We start from the raw sequence: 18,007 nt of genomic DNA, 5'->3' as shown, positions 1-18,007 counted from the left end.
TATATGCTTCTCCATACAATCACCCAGTAATATCGAATAATACAATTTCCCTTGAACATTTGATATAAAGATAGATTCCACACTTTCTTCATGTTGAGTGTATTTATACATATCAACGATTACCAACTATCTTTGTTCTGTCACTGCAGTTGTATCGCATTGTTTTTCGCTTTACATCGCAGTACAATCAACACAAGAAGAAAAGAACTGAGATGATAAACAATGATATAGATGCTACTGATTTGACAGCTGAAGACGTATCTGAAATTATATAAAACCGTTATATAGTCAACTTTCGCGGTGACTTTTTACATGTAGCTATTTTGTGTCTTCCACTATATTCTACCAAAATGATCATTCTATTCAGCACTTGCATATGGATTTTTCATATCATAACTCATACTCTATGCTATAGTTTGCCGTAACTACGTAGACTTTTTGTACCGTGCTAGACTTTTTTACAATTAGGCCTCCGGAACAGGGTTATGTTACCACAAAATTGCAGCCATCACTACAGAAGTTTTATGATAGTCATCATGAAGTCGTGTACCGTTACGGTGTTTTCATCTGCACCATGAGAATCGATTTGTTCAACGTGTTTTTCTTGCCTCTTTCGTCTACCCCAGAATTGACTTTTTATGAGCAACTCTGTGGGTATTTCTAGAAAAGCAGAGGACAAAGCTCTCAGTTTTTAGTTGAGTCCGAGATGCTCATTTACTTTTATTACTTTGTACGTATATTTTTTTTGTTATTTAATGTTCTTTGTTTTGTGTGTCTGTTTTCCATGTCTGGTCTTTGTCCCTGGTTTTCATTCTTTAGAACCTTGGTTACTCTTTAAGTGTCCTGTATTCGTACTAGAACATATTTTACGGACGCAGCGTTAGTGACGTCCTATATGTAAAGAATATAAGACCAGAACTATGAATAGTTAAAAAGTATTCTAACAGAAGCGAGGAAATTTGTCGACACACAAATAGACGGTTGCGCAAGAAAATCTCACACATTCTCCTCACCGAATGAGAGTTTGCCCATAGCAACATGGCGGTGGACTGTAAACAAAAAAATGAGCTCCGTCCATCATAAGCATAACCTCAAATCATATTAATCTCCTATATATATGTTTTGTAGTTACGGGTATTTGAGAGAACCCTATCTTATTACATTTTTATAAAAAAAAATATGTTAGTGTGCTTGTTTATTTATAAAACTAAAATCAATAACTTGATCACTTTGACATGACAATGACTTTTCTTGACGCCAACTGAAAAATAACAATCTGAATTGAATATGCGAAAAATCAAGACCATAAACCAGGGTAGGAAACTCACTCAAATTCTAGCCAGTCTCGAATACAATTTATCAATATATTTACTATATGGCTATATAAACTTTGCTAAAATTAGCCAGCCTTGCCAAAAAATAGCCAGTCTTGGCCTGGCATGCAGGCTGTTATTTCTAACTCTGCATTAACATTACTTACTACAACATATATCTGTCTCCGTGGTTCCAGTTTCTGATTTCCAAGCCATCCTGTCGGACATTATCGTATTTTGGAATTCAATGATTGAGCAAGTCACGTTCTTTGCTTTGAATGAATCTGTATAGCATATGCCCAAATTACACATATTTCTGAAACAAATCAAAGGGCAACTGATCGAATCATTGTCATCATCTCGTTTGGTTTAGCGGTTGTAATATGAATGTGTGTTTATTCACCATACCTTTTCACTGCAATCGAATAATTTAACCAATCAGATGCTAACACAGTTTACTACCGTTCCATGATCGCCATATTTTTTTTCACATTGACGAACTACCTTATCTTACAGCAAAAAATATCTGTTATAAAACTACTGATTATCACAATAATAGTAATAAAAAGTTCCTACAGTAAAAGTTTAATTATGATATAATCCAAAATTGAAATATATAACACAAATCTGACCTGCAGTTTGGGTAGTCTATGAAACTTTCAAACTGGGATTCACAATACACATCCAAATAGTACATTGTAGATTCAAAATCTGTACAATTCATGACAGGTAAACCTGAATAGTGATTAAAAATTCTCAGTTCATGACACTAGTAAACTAAACCAGAATAATCTTTAAAAATCCCCACTTCATTACATGTAAACCTGAATAATGATTTAAAACATACAGTTCATGACAGGCAACCCTGAATAATAATTAAAAATCCCCAGTTCATGACATGGAAACCTGAAACATGATTAAAATCCTACAGTTTATTACAGGTAAAAATGAATAGTGATTAAAATCCTACAGTTCATGACAGGCTAATCTGAATAATGATTAAAATCCTACAGTTTATTACAGATAAAAATTAATAGTGATTAAAATCCTACAGTTCATGACAGGCTAACCTGAATAATGATTAAAATCCTACAGTTCATGACAGGCTAACCTGAATAATGATTAAAATCCTACAGTTCATGACAGGCAAACCTGAAGAATGATTAAAATCCTACAGTTTATGACAGGCTAACCTGAATAATGATTGAACTCGTACAGTACATGAACTGAATAATGACATATTTACATTGAATAACATCAAATTTAAGGTGCTGTTTAATGGAATCTCTGAAGTTGACAACTAATTCATGTTTCTCTCTTGCCGTACAAGTTTTGTTGTGATCTGTACTGACAGCTTTCATCACACAAGGACGTATTCCATCAAGGACTATCCTGATTCAAAAGAACAATACTAGTGATTCATTAATTACATTATAAAGTTACACTACAATTATCAATTTAATGATGAAATTAATACCATTACTAACCGATCATTTATGTTTTAATCACAATCCTGACAAAGATGTACATGTTATAGATATGTGGCTTAAAAATTCTAAAAACTAATCATCGATACTTTTAAAACTGACAATTTTTTTTCATTGTGTTTAATATACTGACATTTGATCAATCCTGACATTTGAAGAAAAAAAAAACTAATTGACATTTTGTCTCTTACTGGCGTAAAATACTGACCAAAGTCTAAGACACTGACGTTTGATACTGTTGTTTACACATGTACTGACCAATCGAAACTCATCAGATTTTCTCGTTACACAAAGACCTCGGAGAAATTAGGTGGAAGAATGTCCTAAATTTAAACTACCCGATTCTTAAATTGCAGTTATTTTTCAAGAAGAAATTCTCTTTTCTAACATCCGAGGTCACTCGTCCCAACCTCGGACGAGTCCGTACTCTCCTCATTTAGGAGGAGTAGGGAAGTCAACCAAGTTTTTCCTATTTCATCCGAGGTTATTTTTAGAGTAGGAAAGGCCGAGTAGTTCCGTTTGGGTTATTGACGAGTAACAATAAATTGTAGCGTTTAATACTGACCCACATTTCTCTGTAACTAATGTTGAGGTTAATAACTTGATCAATGATGAGGCCGAACATTTGATGGCTGCTGCTTCTAACAATTCACCATTGGTACAAGGGTCTGCAAATGAATTAAGTATTAAACTTAAATCCGAATATTTGATTAGCCTGTGTTTGCAAATTTCATTGCTTCAATTACCTTGATAAATGACAAACTGAAGCCAATGAATATTAAAATAATATAAAGTAATACAGAATCTTTTGAGTATTCTACCATAGGTCAAAGAACTTTTTCAAAACAAGTGTGAGAATCACCTTTTGCCATAATAATTCTTGCTGCATGATTTACTGTGGCTGATTGTATTATACGCCATACTTGTGGCTGATTCTATTGTAAGCTATACTTGTAGCTGATTGTATTGAACGCCATACTTGTTGCTAATTGTATTGTAAACCATAGCTGTGGCTGGTTATATCTTAAGCCTAACTTGTGGCTAATTGTTTTGTAAGCCATACTTGTGGCTGATTATATTGTAAGCCATACTTGTTGCTGATTGCATTGTACGCGATATTTGAGGCAGATTGTATTGTAAGCCATACTTGTGGTTGATTGTATCGTTACCATACTTATGGCTGATTTTATTGTAAGTCATACTTGTAGCTGATTGTATTGTAAGTCATACTTGTGGCTGATTGTACTGTAAGCCATACTTGTAGCCGATTGTATTGAACGCCATACCTGTGGCTGATTGTGTTGTAAGCCATAGTTGTAGCTGATTGCATTGTAAGCCATACTTGTAGCTGATTGTATTGTAATTCATACTTGTAGCTGATTGTATTGAACGCCATACTTGTGGCTAATTGTATCTTAAGCTATACTTGTAGCTGACTGTACTGTAAGCCATACTTGTGGCTAATTGTATTGTAAGCCATAAATGTAGCTGATTCTATCGTAAGCCATACTTGTGGCTGATTCTATTGTAAGCTATACTTGTGGCTGATTGTACTGTAAACCATACTTGTAGCTGATTGTATTGAACGCCATACTTGTTGCTGATTGTATTGCATGCCATACTTCTGGCTTATTGTATTGTGCGCCATACTGATATTGATTCCTTTTAAGCCATACTTATGGAAGATTGGATTGTAAGCCATACTTGTGGCTGATTATATTCGCCATACTTGTGGCTGACCGTATTGTAAGTCATACTTGCGGCTAATTCTATTGTAAGCCATATTTGTAGCTGATTCTAATATAAGTCATACTTGTGGCTGATTCTATTGCCAAAGCCAAACTTGTGGTCGATTGAGTTATACGCCATACTAAATTATGGGTGAATGTATTGTAATCCATACTTGTTGTTGATTCTATTGTAAGCCATATTTGTGGTTGGTTATATTGTAAGCCATAAGTGTGGCTGATTCTATTGTAACCATACTTGTGGCTGATTCTATCGTAAGCCATATTTTTTTGGCTGATTCTATTGTAAGCCATACTTGAAGTTGTTTGCTGTAAGACTGCCAACATCACTGTGACGAGTAAAATCATCGTTGCGTCTGTTCTAAAATAAATATATATATGAACTGAAGTTTTAATTCATAAATACATATTTTAAGTGGGTAGACCTAGGATAAGGGACACAATTCTCACAAATTATTTGAACGTTTTTATTTCATTATTTGAGCCTATGAAATCAATCGCATGTAAGCATCAAAGTAACATGGACTGATTTCATTCTGTTTCAAATGAAATCTTGATAGGCTTTGATGAAATTGAATATGATACATACATATCACTGATTTCAAGGATTATGTCCCTTACTTTAGGTCTACCTCCTTAAGTTTTCAATTTATCGATTCCTGTTCTATCTGTTGTTTTTTTTTTTTTTTTTTTTTTTTACTTAGAGAGTAATTAAGGGAATCAAGATTCCAGCGGAAACCAAAAGAATATAATCCAGATCAAATACCAGACATGGAAAACAGACAAACACAACAAAGAACATTAAATAACTAAATAATATATACAAAGTAACAAAAGTAAATGAGCAAACAACAATTATGTTACACATTTGCCCAATTAACATAAGTTCACTAGTCCATGTATGTAAAGTTAAACCGGACTAACTAGTTTGTGTCCAGCCAGCTTCACAATCATAAATGATCCTAATTTCTACACGGTTATCTGTTCTATATGAACCAAAATAGCACTGTCCGTGCCAGAGATAGTGATTTAAGACCCGTTGTCTATAGTAAGTTTCTCATAAATGTTTTTCAATCTTCGACTTAAACCATGTCGGTCGTCGTTTTTAGGTTTGACATCACTAGCGTTTACCATGAGAAGTAACACAAAAAGCTGTCTTTTATTCCTTTTTTTTACTACAAGGAAACCGTTTGATCGAGCAATCGAGGTAGCACGAGGTAGTGTTTTTTTTTTACATATGTACGTTACTTTACTTGTTATTAGCAACTCGGTGGGTGTTTCTAGAAAGGCACAGGACTATAACCTTACCGGTGCACCTGGTCCATACTCCAGTTCTGTTCTTAGTGAAGTCCGAGTTAACAATTTACTTTCGTTTCTTTGTATGTATTTCTGGTTATTTTATGTTCTTTGTTGTGTGTGTCTGTTTTCCATGTCTGGTCTTTGTCCCCCTGGATTACATTTTCTTTTGGATTTCCAATACAATCTTGATTCCCATGATTACTCTTTCACCTCGTAATAGGAAATGCACCACGTATCAATTCACACAACAAGGGCTATGAATTTTTATAACACGATAGAACAGGACTCGTCGCGTTTTTTTTTCATCTATATTCTTTACATATTACACATTAAAAGCGATGAATGACATAGTGAACGCCAGTGATGTCAAACTTTGAAACGACGACCCATATGGTCAAAAGTAAACACCAGCGATGTCAAACTTTGAAACGACGACCCATATGGTCAATAGTAAACCCCAGCGATGTCAAACACTGAAACGACGACCCATGTGGTTCAAGTCGAAGATTGAAAAACAAAATATATGCTTAATTAGAAGTTTTTAGTACTGTTTCAAACGGGTTTCTTGACAACCAATTTTGATCCCCAAGAATCACTAAATACACAAGATGTCTGTGTACTGTGAAATATTATTCACCTTCATTTATATTATGATTTTTACGGATAAACTAAACAACTGAATTTGTGAAAAACTACCACCGATGAAAAACTACTATCGATAGAAAATGTCAATGAAGACCAATGGGTGGCCATGGGCCGACATTTGCATCTCGAAGGGGATGTTGTCTTTTTGACATACTTCGTTATTTTAGAAAATAAAACTAGATATAAACTACTTCTTTCCGTACCCAGCACGATATATTTTCTAAATACATTTTAGAGTTAAAAAGATGAAAGATAAAAGTCTTTAAAATTGCATGTGATGAATTTTAGATATGATAATAAATTTTAGTATGATAGAAAATGAAAAAAAAATAAAGGATTAACTTGACATCTTAAAGAGTACATTCATGGCTTTGTGTTTTTACAATAGAACATATATTTTAACACTGTACACGTTTATCTTCGAGTTTAATCAAAAATCTTATAAAGGCATGTGTAAAATAATAATAGAATATGTTTTAATTACCTTGATAAGAATTCCAGAATTTACACAAGGAACTACAGTGGTATAGCCTGTGGGGTATAAATATCGGTCAAACTTTATTTACAAACAAAATCAATCACTTTGTGATTGACAGGTACACGTTTAGAACGTAGTCAGAACTGTGCATCGTATAAATGTTTGGTTGTGTACAATTTTTAGTGTTCTAATGGTCATCATTATGATGTTTTCATACCTCATGGCCACCGAAGTATCATTCCTTTCATATCAGTACATAGTCAGAATAGACCATTTGATATCCTTGTAGATCTTCTCGTTAACGTTCACTTTTTTGAAAACCATGATGAACAAGCATTTTGTTGCATGCATTCTTGTTCTACTACCACTCAATTCACATCTATAAAATATAAAACAATCTTGTCTCGAGGAAAACTTTAAAAATTGTTTAGGGACAAACGGGCTGACAGATGTATGTTGGAGTATGTTCTAAAATACTTGTACATAAAAATAGGTCAGGTAAATATATTTATAATGTTGCCCTTAAAAGTATCATCTCTATAGATCCTTTGTGCTAACTGTGGGATAATATACTTTCGCGAGGAAAATTCTTTCGTTTTGGTTACCAACTTACCACAAAACGTTCTATATGTACAAACCTAAACGCTTCAGAACAATTGAGAAATGTTCTGTGTGTTGTGAAGAGTAGTAGAGGTAGCTTCCAGTAGCGAGAGTAATTGCATGTACTACTCTCCATCAAATAAAATTAAAACAAAGCACACCAGTAATGGAAACTACCCGTACTTCTCATCATAATACAGGGAATACAAGTTTATTTGATCAATTGAGGACTCTCGAGGAGTACAACACAGTAGTGATTGAAGACATACATTCAACAAAATGGCAACAATAATATAGCAGTCGACCAAAACCTAGGTATTACACATGATTCTCATAAAAAAAGGCTATATATGACATATATATTCTGATACTCTCACCATAATAGAAAACAAAACAGCGATAGTTACCTGTTCTGCTCATCAAAATACAAAACAGACCAGCGATGGTACTTATCTGTACAATTCACCTCCATGCAGAATAAATCAGCCAATGTAGGTACCTTTACTTCTCCCCATAAATCAAAATACAGTAGTATAGTTGCTATCTTTACAAAAATTAGTAGTAAAAACTGTTGAAAATGCATTATCGACAATACTTTTGCTTTAGATTTAATACTCTGAGTGGGGAATTTACAGAGACAAAGAAGCACTAATGCAACATTTTCAATGATTTGTTTTACGTTCTGTGATTTAAGAATAACAAGCATTTCTCTAAAAGCCTTTTTTGTTAAAGCTGCATTAGCTGCCATTTGTTCAGTTTTGGTTCTATTGAAATTTGCTGATTCAATGAAATAGGTTTGTAGTAATGCAGTTGAAGCAATAAATGTCGACAATATCTATATTATTTAAAATGATATTGTAGAAGATATTAATGCTAGTGTTAAATTGTTTGCAGATGACACGAGCATTTATACAATAGTAGACAATCCCGCAATTGCTGCTGACATACTAAAAAGAGGTCTTGGAACGATTCATAACTGGTCAAATAAGTAGTTAGCTTTTTTTCCCGCAAAAGACGGAAACAATAACCATATTCCGTAAAACATTTAAAAGATGTTTTGAGGAAATTTCACTGTCATATTTTCCCATAAGGATTTTTTTTTGCTTTGAGGAAATTTCAATTGAGTTTGAAATTCTAGTTTTGAAATTTCTTCAAAAGGAAATCTGATGTGCATTTTTTCCTCAAAAGAAATGATATTTCCTCAGAGAAAACCCATTTTTAAATGCTTATTGTGCTTATGAATTTTCCTCAAAGGAAATAATGTTTCCTAAGAGGAAATCCATTTTTAAATACTTAGTGTGCTTAAATGGTTAGCACTGTAAGAAGGTAACTTGTGTTATTTTTTTTTTAATTAACATCATCGCCAACATTTTTTTTCGCTGTGGCTTAAAATGGCGATGACCATTTTTGCACTCACCGGAATTGCAAACTTGTCCCGGATACTGTTAAAATCTTATGTAGCTTATTATGACATTTTTGTTATGAAGTGTTCGTAGCCCATTGAACAGTCGGTCTATACTTACACTGTTAAATGAGTGTTTTTTTTTAGTTCTCTAGCCTGATCGTGGTATAATTTTATTTTATTTTATTTTATTAACAAGATGGCCCACATCCCTTACAGTAACTGGTTACAGAGGCAGTGTTACATTTTGTAAGACTTAAGAGTGGATTGTCAGCTCATATAATTCCCGTCCCGTGCAGGTCCGGGTGTTAAAAGAATAGGCCTGCAGCAGCGCTAAGCTTGTCGTAAAAGGCGACTAAATAGTGCTCAGAACCTTAGCCGGGGGCTAGAGCGCTCTGCCAATAGAGCAACTGGGGTGTGTGTCCCAGGTGGTGGAATGGAGTACCCCTGGCGTGTTACATGCTGGGGTTGTCAGGCTATAATACGGAAAACCTGACCGCAAACCATAGTGGTGCACCGTGTTGGGAAAGATGCCACGTTCCTCGCACGTTAAAGAACCCTACTGTGGTATTCTCCCGGAGTAGGAACCATAGGGCTCCGCCACAGGAGGCTAAATTGCCCGACCCTACCCACCTCTCCCTATTTCCAGTGGCAATCAAAATTTGTCGACCCCATCATCCTTGTGTCCCATCCATTTTTCATCGTCATTTCATGTTCATTTAATCATCAATTTCATGTTCATCGTCTGAATATAGCTGAAATATTGCTGCTCGGACGTTAAACCCCAACAAACAAACAAACAAACATATAATTCCGTGACATTACATATCGTGCTGTAAGTAGTTAAGGAAGCAGTAGTCCAATTTGGTTTCTGGTATGAAGAAAATATCAATGAATGAGCTCTTTTATACTCCCCAATTCATTTCAAATTCAAATTCAAGCTGGTTTATTGGATAAAGCATAGTATAGTGCATTTTATAAAGAATACAATATTTGCGTAATCTAATACTTATACAGAAAGACTGTTTACATATATTGACATACAAGACCACATATCCTTTATTATTAAATAGTATATCTTAACGTTTTATGTAAATCCATTATATATGGAAAAATATAAATGTTATTATATATGTTTAAATAGTAACAAAATAGTGACTTAACTATGAAGGTTTTTGAATAGATACCATCATTTGCCATTGACTTCTGAATATTTACTTTTTAAAACTGTTTCTCTGAAAGTGAGATATTTTATTAGGTACAAATATTATGTTCTTTACTTCCTGTGATATGGGTGGATTTAGGAGACGGTTGCCTGTCACCATTTAAGATTCGTTAGAATTTTTAGCAAAATTAGTACGATTTTTCCCCTGAGTGAGTTATATATGTTGCAATCGATCAGGGACTTTATATACACTCCAGGGACGGATACAGAAATTTAGACCGGGGGCGCACAGTTAAAATTTCTTTGAGGTTACATTTTTTAAATATTCTTCTAGAGTGGGTGCAGTGTAGATATCTTTTGTGGTAAAACTAGCGAGAAATTAAAGTTTCAACCTAAAACCGTCTAAATCTACCCCTGACAATCATTGCTTTGCAAATTTCATGGGGGGGGGCACGCCCGCCGCTCCCCCGCCTGAACCCGTCCCTGACCCCCTGAATTGACTAAGAAATTACACTCATCATCCACTTTATATACATGATTTACAGAATTTTACACTGGTTGGTATGATGAGTTTGCAATAACTACCCATTTCAATGGCTAGGCTGTGGGCACTAAGCCTCAGTTTGGTCAAATTTTAGAGTAAATATGTGTATACGTTAAATGTTAAGTATTTTTGTAGCTCAAAATTCGATACCATTTTCCTATAAAATCTAATTCATTATATCATTTTGACACTGTTTATGTTCAGGTAGGACCAAACGAGTTTACATTAAAAGGACTCAATAATTTAAATCTAGTTCCCAAATTAAACCATCAAGTTTTTATCTTTTCATAATGGTAATATAATTACCACTGAATTATAGGGCGGCGTGGTCCGATCCTCCATATGATCCGAAATCTATTTAAGACGTGCCTGAATGTGCACCGTTACAGTTCCCATCCCTATGCTTCCCTCGGCAGTTACTTTTTTGAAAATTTCAAGATGTTTCATCAGACCAACCAGGGTGTTTACATGTTTTAATCCGTTAAACTCGCTATATTTATGTCGAACAATAGTGTCTCGGACGAGAATGTCGTCAAGTGGATGGCTGGATGTCGGCCGTTACTCTGTGTTTCCTTGGTCAATATCTGGAGTTGAGACTTGTGTTGTTGTCAAATCAGAAGGTCTCCACATCTCATTTGATGTCGGATACGCTTGTAGGGAGAGTATATCCAGCAAAGCTGTCTTGTTAAGGTTTGTAGATCTTTCACCATCATTACCTTCATTGTACGAATCTATTTGAAGGTGCCGTAATTTACTCACCCTAATCATGCTTAGCCTAGTAATGTACATGTACATGTAAAGCTACTACATGTATATCTGTAATACTGTATGCTAATTAAATGCTTCCGGCTGTGCAGCTTGATATGACTGCGGAGGTTGAAGTTTGGAAGCTTTATGCAGCTTAAATTTTGATAGTGATTTAATATTTTCCAGTGTTCTTCGATTTTTCAAAGTTCTACATAAGTGTACATTTGTACATGTACATGCAGGTTTCCATTTGAATACTCTAAATGGAAATGAACTTTCCCTCAGTTAATTTAAAAGTCTGCATTCCGAACTACAAATAATTTTGACACAAAAATCACAAAATCTTATTTTTGTGAAAATATAAAAAATGTGACTAATTTTTAAGGAAGAACAGATATGAAAATTTAGCAATCATCTTAATATTGACTTACATGTATTATGTACAATATTTTATGTTTATTACAGTAAGGGAGGAAGTACATGTTGGTGTTCCTGGTAACTGTATAGCTAACAGAGTAAATTTTTTTTTGTTTTAGCCATGGACATATGGACCACATATCAGGTATTCCACAACATGCAATGAAGAAGTCATTATACAGCATGAAGGCAGCAAATTACTATATACCAGAACATCTAATGGATGATTTATATTCAGTTTGTCAGCTTTATTCCAAAATGGCAGGAGGTGTCACAGAACTTGAGAATATCAATCTGATTCCAGCTCCTATGGATCAAAGTATACAAGTAAGTTCCCATGGATCAACTTGTACATGTACAAATGTAATTTGACCTTCAGTCTATAATCTCACTGCTGCTCTTGTGGATCAACTTACACACGTACAAATGTAATTTGACCTTCAGTCTAAAATCTCACCACTGCTTCTGTGGATCAACTTACACATATACAAATGTAAATTGACCTTCAGTCTATAATCTGACCCCTTATCCTGTGGATCAACTTATACATGTAAGTTGACCTTCAGTCTATAATCTGACTTCTGCTCCCATGGATTAATTTATACATGTAAGTATGAACCCCGAATAAGCCGAACACCTGTCTAAACCAGACACTTTTTAAAGTCTATATTTCAATTTATGAATATTTTGAACCTTAGTGAAACAAACATCTGTTTAAACTGAACAAATTTTTGAGGGGTTTTGCATAAAAAGGTTTCAGTGTATAATGTATTTTCCATGCTATTATATTATATTTATACATGTATTAATGTATCGCATCACCAAAAGCATTGTACCTAATTTTATTTGCCCTCATGGGTCTATAATAGTCCTTTTTCGTATTTCCGACTTTTGCCTCATTTTATAAGATTTTAAGCAAAAGGGAGAAATTTCTACAAAATTGTCAACCGACAGACTGGTGTACTGTCAAATTGGAGCAATCAAATTTGAGCAATGGTCAGCAGTAGACTTCAAATTCAAATATTCAATTTATTAGAGACACGGTAAGTACTGGGACACTTTTAAGTAACTTATTTCAAACCATTCAGGTACATGTACCAAAGTGAAAATACCTAAAGTTTCCAAGAAAATGTTTACTGTTTTCCCTTTCCTCCAATGAGACCACCAACCAGGATGTCGGGTGTTGGTGGGTTACGTCCTTTTGAAAAACTTGCTAAAATGGCTTGCATTCCGTAAATATGAAAAACAAATATTTGGTTTGTTAGATATTTTTCTTCTTTAGAGTGTGTGTCTGTGTGTTTAAATTTGGCAATAAATGTTGTATAAGCTTACTTAAGTATGGAATCTTTAGTTAAATAGCAGTCTTTAAAAAAATCAGACAGGAGGGGATTCATGCATGTCAAAAACCTACCAAATTCACTTTTATTTTAAACTCTGTAACGGTTACAACACCAGTATAAGTTTGCCATTTGGTTCTTGAGATAAAATCATATAGGGTTTGAAATTGGCACTTTACCATTCTTAATTCCATTTGATTTGGTTGATTTGTTGTATGGTTTACAGATCTGAATATGGGAAGGACTATTGTTATTTAAAAGTAAAGTATATGTAGACCAAAAAAGCATCATTTGTTTGGTGGGTTTTTCTTCACCTTGAATCACCTCTACATTAAACAGTGTTTGAATTTAATATGGACTGGTACTTTATAAGATAATAATTTCTTCATAAAATTGAGGACAGTTATTTCAATGTTATGACATACATGTATCTATGTAGTAGACCTGTGTTCACTTTCTGAACTCCACCATTCCAGTGTTGAGCTCATTCAGCAACAAATTTTTAAGTGTAGATCTGTTCATGTTACCACAGTACATTCAATGTTGCTATATGTATTTTGATGACAGTACAAATTTTTTTTCAGATTTCCAGTAATTTTATAATTAAACCATTTGCCACAACTCATCGAGTTCCAAGTCAAGGTTATATTCTCTACAGACGATATAAGAGTCTGAAAGAAGAAATCAAGGGCAAGTCAAAAGAGGAAATATCCAGTCTGGTGAAGGAGGGTGTAGAGGTCAATCAGGTCAATGATGTTCCAGAGGTAGCTTATACTGGTAATTGATTATTATAGCTTCTGTACCTTACTCCAAAAATTCACTACCGTCAATTAAAATTAAAATTTGTCCACTCTTCACAGTGAAGTTCTATGGCATTTCCATCAGATGTACTGTCAACCAAAATTTTAATACCTTCACTCTTCACAGTGGTGTCACTCAAGTCACCCACTGTGACTCCACTGTGAATCTACCAAAGTAAAAACTGAGATTAAATTTCTCCATATCATTACTTTTCAATATATTTTCTGTCCATTACTGAAATGTCAGTCCCTGTAAGAATCAGACAGTGGATGAAACATGGTATGAAAAACTTATCATTTTGATAGTGTACTTTGACTATTTGCACCATCAGAATTAAGGAAAACAGACAAGATTTTCTATATCATGCTGGACTATTGACTTATAATTTCATTGAAATGCACTGAAAATGAATAGGCAGATAAAATCTGTAAAAAACCTCATTTTTCTAAGATTTGATTGAAAAATTTCTGCGCAAAGCCAGTGATGCAGAGATCAAATAATGGTCTTTTTATATAGAGAAAGTATCCTTGAGTAACATCACAGTGACAGGTCAGTGGGGTTTTGACATGCATGTTTCTGATTTTTCCCATTTTGCCCGATTCTTAGAAGCCTTTACACTTATACAGCCAGAACCATTTAATGTATTTTGGTATGGATACATGAGAAGTAAACTTCAGGCAATTTTTTTTAAATGGGGACCCCACTGTGGAGAGTGGAGACACTGTGACTCCACTCACAATATTTCTATTGTGGAGATTGGAATCACTGACTCTAGTCACAATACATTTTGTATATCAACCCTACTCACAATATCTCCACTGTGGAGAGTGGAAACACTGAGACTCCACTCACAATATCACAACTGTGGAGAGTGGAAACACTGTGCCTCCACTCACAATATCTCCACTGTGGAGAGTGGAAACACTGAGACTTCACTCACAATATCACAACTGTGGAGAGTGGAAACACTGTGCCTCCACTCACAATATCTCCACTGTTGAGAGTGGAAACACTGAGACTCTCACTCACAATGTTTCCTCTGTAGAGAGTGAGGAAATTAAAATTTGTGTTGACAGTAATGTAGTCTATTGTAATGTAAATAATATTTTCTGGTGTTAGTTGGTTTTAGTGCATTTGAACATTGAAAGAGTTATTGTCTGGAGGTCATTGTCAGGAGGTCATTGTCAGGAGGTCATTGTCTTTTCCATAATATTGTGTTCCAATCTTTTATTATATTTACAATTTTACTATCATGAGACAGTTATTGATATACATGTAATGTAGCTACATGTATCTAGTTCTTATTCTAGTTTCACACTTCTGTCTGTCTTTCAAGACTCAATTTTATTGTTGTGGCTTGTCATTCTTGTATTATTTAAAGCTCCACACAACAGACATTTGATGTCACTCTTACTAACCTCTGCATGCAAGTTTTTTGTCTGTGGAGACTAGAGTGAACTTAGAATGTCAAATGTCATACACTAATTAGTAAACTATATCCAAATGCATCTAGCAGACTTTTTATACCACTGCAAAACATTTGCAGTCATGTAATGGCATGCCATTGTTGTTCGTGTCTTCTGTCTTTGTCCATAGGAACCTAGTTTTCATGCAATAATTTGAAAATTATTTGTACACATAGATCTTGATAAAATTGCACTAAAAGGTCTAAACAGCAACTTCAACTGTTAATTTGGGGCCAAAAATAACCCAGTACGATTCTGGTCAAATTTTTATCCTGTGCGAAACACTATCAAAATTAAAACAAAAATTTTAAGCTTGAATGGTATTTCTTGCATCCCCAACCTGTTGGGTCTCTGTAGTCATATCAAGCTGCACCCTGTGTAGCATACTTATTGTGTGAAACATGAATTTTAGTCTGTGGATGTTGATAAAGTGTTACAAGGTTTCAACCATTAGAAGAAGGGTTGGTATTGATTTTTTGTATTATGACACCAACCATTTTAGATTAAGAGGCCAAAAAAGTTCATGTCATGAGCTCCTTATATTTTCATTATAAATTTCTGATTTTTTTATTTTTGAGTTATGGGACTATTTTCATAGAAAACTGGTCATTTTTTGTTTTTTGTTTTGGACTATAACTAAAAAAAATCCTTGCAGCAACTCAAATGAGAACTGCTGATTTATATTGGTTAAAATTGACAAAAAATGGCAAATAATGTTCTAACACACCCCCTTGTCCTGTGGAACCTCGACTTGCACCCTCATTGTTTAAAGTGTCTGGATCCGCTCCTGGAATATAACAATATTGATGAATAAATATTCCCCATAAATGAAAAAAGAGAAGAAAATTAAAAATTCGAAATCAACTTAAATGCTGTTCCAAATGATACAACACAATGTGTCCATGTTTGGAACATTTTGAAAATAGTTTAATATCATCTGTAGAATAGCTACAATTTATAGGATATTTGCTAGACAAGTGAAATTCAATTTTATAACCAAGTCAGTTAAAAGGGAGATAAGTCATATTTTCATTACTACTTTTCTTTTAACTGCATCACCTTGTACTGGCAACTTTGTTCTGATATTTTTGTACATGCATATGTTATTGTTACTCATATTTTTCCCTTCTTGTCTATCACACCATATTTGAAATAAGAAGAAAGAATTTAGATATCTTTTTTCCAGTCTCTCTTTCTCTAAGTATAATGATGACAGTTGGATTCTTCAGATGGCAGGTGATTGGTAGATTTCACATTTTCTATAGAGATTATCTAAAGAATGTGTATTTACATTTGACAGGAGACACAACATTTGACTTGTTCCTGAAGTCACCACCAGAAGACTTATTGAAAGTAAAGCTGTTAATTACAGAAGCCACTTACATAGACCAGGATAGAGAATCTATACAGAAAGCTCGGGACCGTGGACACACTCATCTACAGGAACTCGTAGATAATGCTCAATTATTTGACTCTGTAGAAAAGATCATACTGATACATTTCTCTGATAAATACTCTTCTAAGTACATCATGGATACTGTGATGAAATTGTTACCTCCGTCTTTATCAGATAAAGTTCTAGTGTCTCCAATAGCAAAGGAAAAACAGTACAATACTATCAATATAACAGGTTTACTTCAAAGTTGAGAAACAGGGCCGGATCCAGACACTTTTAAAAGGGGATGCCAGCCGAAGTTCCTCAGAAAAAGGGGTGCTAGGACATTATTTGCCATTTTTTTCAATTTTACACATGAAAATGACAAATTTTTTCAATAAAAAGGGAATTCAACCCCCTCTGGATCCGCCACTGAGAGAGCCTGCTAAAAAAATATTTACTTTTACTTATATTGATGCTGGCTTTAGGTTGAGACCATCATGAGACTATTAATGTGGTAATGAAGTTACCATTGGAAGGTGCAGAATTAATCAGGAAAAAATATAGAGCTATAACAGTGGAAAACAGCATCCCTTTTTGTTACATGCCACTGAGTAGAAAGGCTGATACTTACACATAACTTTCTAATAAATCTATGCAGTTCTTTTAGTATCTGGTTTTTAACCCTTTGACCTTAAGGATGCTCTTCTAATGGAAACGCAAGTTACTTGATTCTTTTTCCCGATCGGCCAAATACTGATAGCTTGGTGGCATTCGCAAAATCTATATAAAAAATTTTGAAGTTGCGTTTAAAAAAAAACTATTGAAAATTTTAAAAATTGCCTGCCATGTGCTATTTTCTTGAAAGAAATGTAGAAACTTAGAGGTAAAAAACAAAGTTTTACTGTGACAGCTATCTTTTTTTTTTAAAGATAGTACTTAAAAATTTGTTTTTAATGAAACATGAGCAATTGAAATCTAAAGTAACAAAATAATTTAGATAAACATTAGCTTACATCATTTAAAATATACTGTAGACAAAACAGTTATATGAATCTTTTGCAACTCTCATTTATTAACCACTTATTCAAATATCAAAAAGCTCACTGGAGTTACACTGAGTTTTAAGCGTTATGGGGTCATAGAGTTTCTTTTTATGCGTGGGTCATAACTTCAGGTTTAT

General features: G+C 34.2%; 2 protein-coding genes across 2 annotated transcripts; one reads left to right on the top strand and one right to left on the bottom strand.

Moving 5' to 3' along the window:
* Nucleotides 1-3: 3 nt before the first annotated feature.
* On the bottom strand, nt 4-7,831 carry LOC148596630 (uncharacterized). The gene is made up of 7 exons (XM_088563640.1): nt 7,188-7,831; nt 4,845-4,909; nt 3,366-3,468; nt 2,560-2,705; nt 1,946-2,048; nt 1,481-1,629; nt 4-261 (listed from the first exon to the last, which is right to left on the bottom strand). Exons 1-7 carry the CDS (start codon nt 7,190-7,192, stop codon nt 188-190), a joined length of 645 nt encoding a protein of 214 aa, XP_088419766.1. The 5' UTR covers nt 7,193-7,831; the 3' UTR covers nt 4-187.
* A 3,226-nt stretch (nt 7,832-11,057) lies between these two features.
* On the top strand, nt 11,058-17,493 carry LOC148596629 (uncharacterized). The gene is made up of 4 exons (XM_088564148.1): nt 11,058-11,371; nt 11,965-12,172; nt 13,767-13,959; nt 16,750-17,493. Exons 1-4 carry the CDS (start codon nt 11,082-11,084, stop codon nt 17,094-17,096), a joined length of 1,038 nt encoding a protein of 345 aa, XP_088420274.1. The 5' UTR covers nt 11,058-11,081; the 3' UTR covers nt 17,097-17,493.
* Nucleotides 17,494-18,007: the final 514 nt, after the last annotated feature.

This window comes from Perna viridis, chromosome 15 (genome assembly GCF_037379345.1).
Source record: "Perna viridis isolate PV_CMFRI_1.1 ecotype Kerala chromosome 15, ASM3737934v1, whole genome shotgun sequence".
NCBI classification, from domain to species: Eukaryota; Metazoa; Mollusca; class Bivalvia; order Mytilida; family Mytilidae; genus Perna; species Perna viridis.
Note: the sequence above shows the minus strand (reverse complement) of the source record. Positions and strands in the feature narration are given on the sequence as shown.

Bases quoted from the DNA above. Each gene is read 5' to 3' on its own strand.
- LOC148596629 (XM_088564148.1), top strand. From the start codon at position 11,082: ATGCTTCCCTCGGCAGTTACTTTTTTGAAAATTTCAAGATGTTTCATC. The intron at 11,372-11,964 runs GTTTGTAGATCT...TTTTTGTTTTAG, and splicing joins AGCAAAGCTGTCTTGTTAAG to CCATGGACATATGGACCACA. The intron at 13,960-16,749 runs GTAATTGATTAT...TACATTTGACAG, and splicing joins TCCAGAGGTAGCTTATACTG to GAGACACAACATTTGACTTG.
- LOC148596630 (XM_088563640.1), bottom strand. The intron at 2,706-3,365 runs GTCAGTATTAAA...CTTTTGAATCAG, and splicing joins TTAGTTACAGAGAAATGTGG to GATAGTCCTTGATGGAATAC. The intron at 1,630-1,945 runs GTCAGATTTGTG...GATTTGTTTCAG, and splicing joins ATAGACTACCCAAACTGCAG to AAATATGTGTAATTTGGGCA.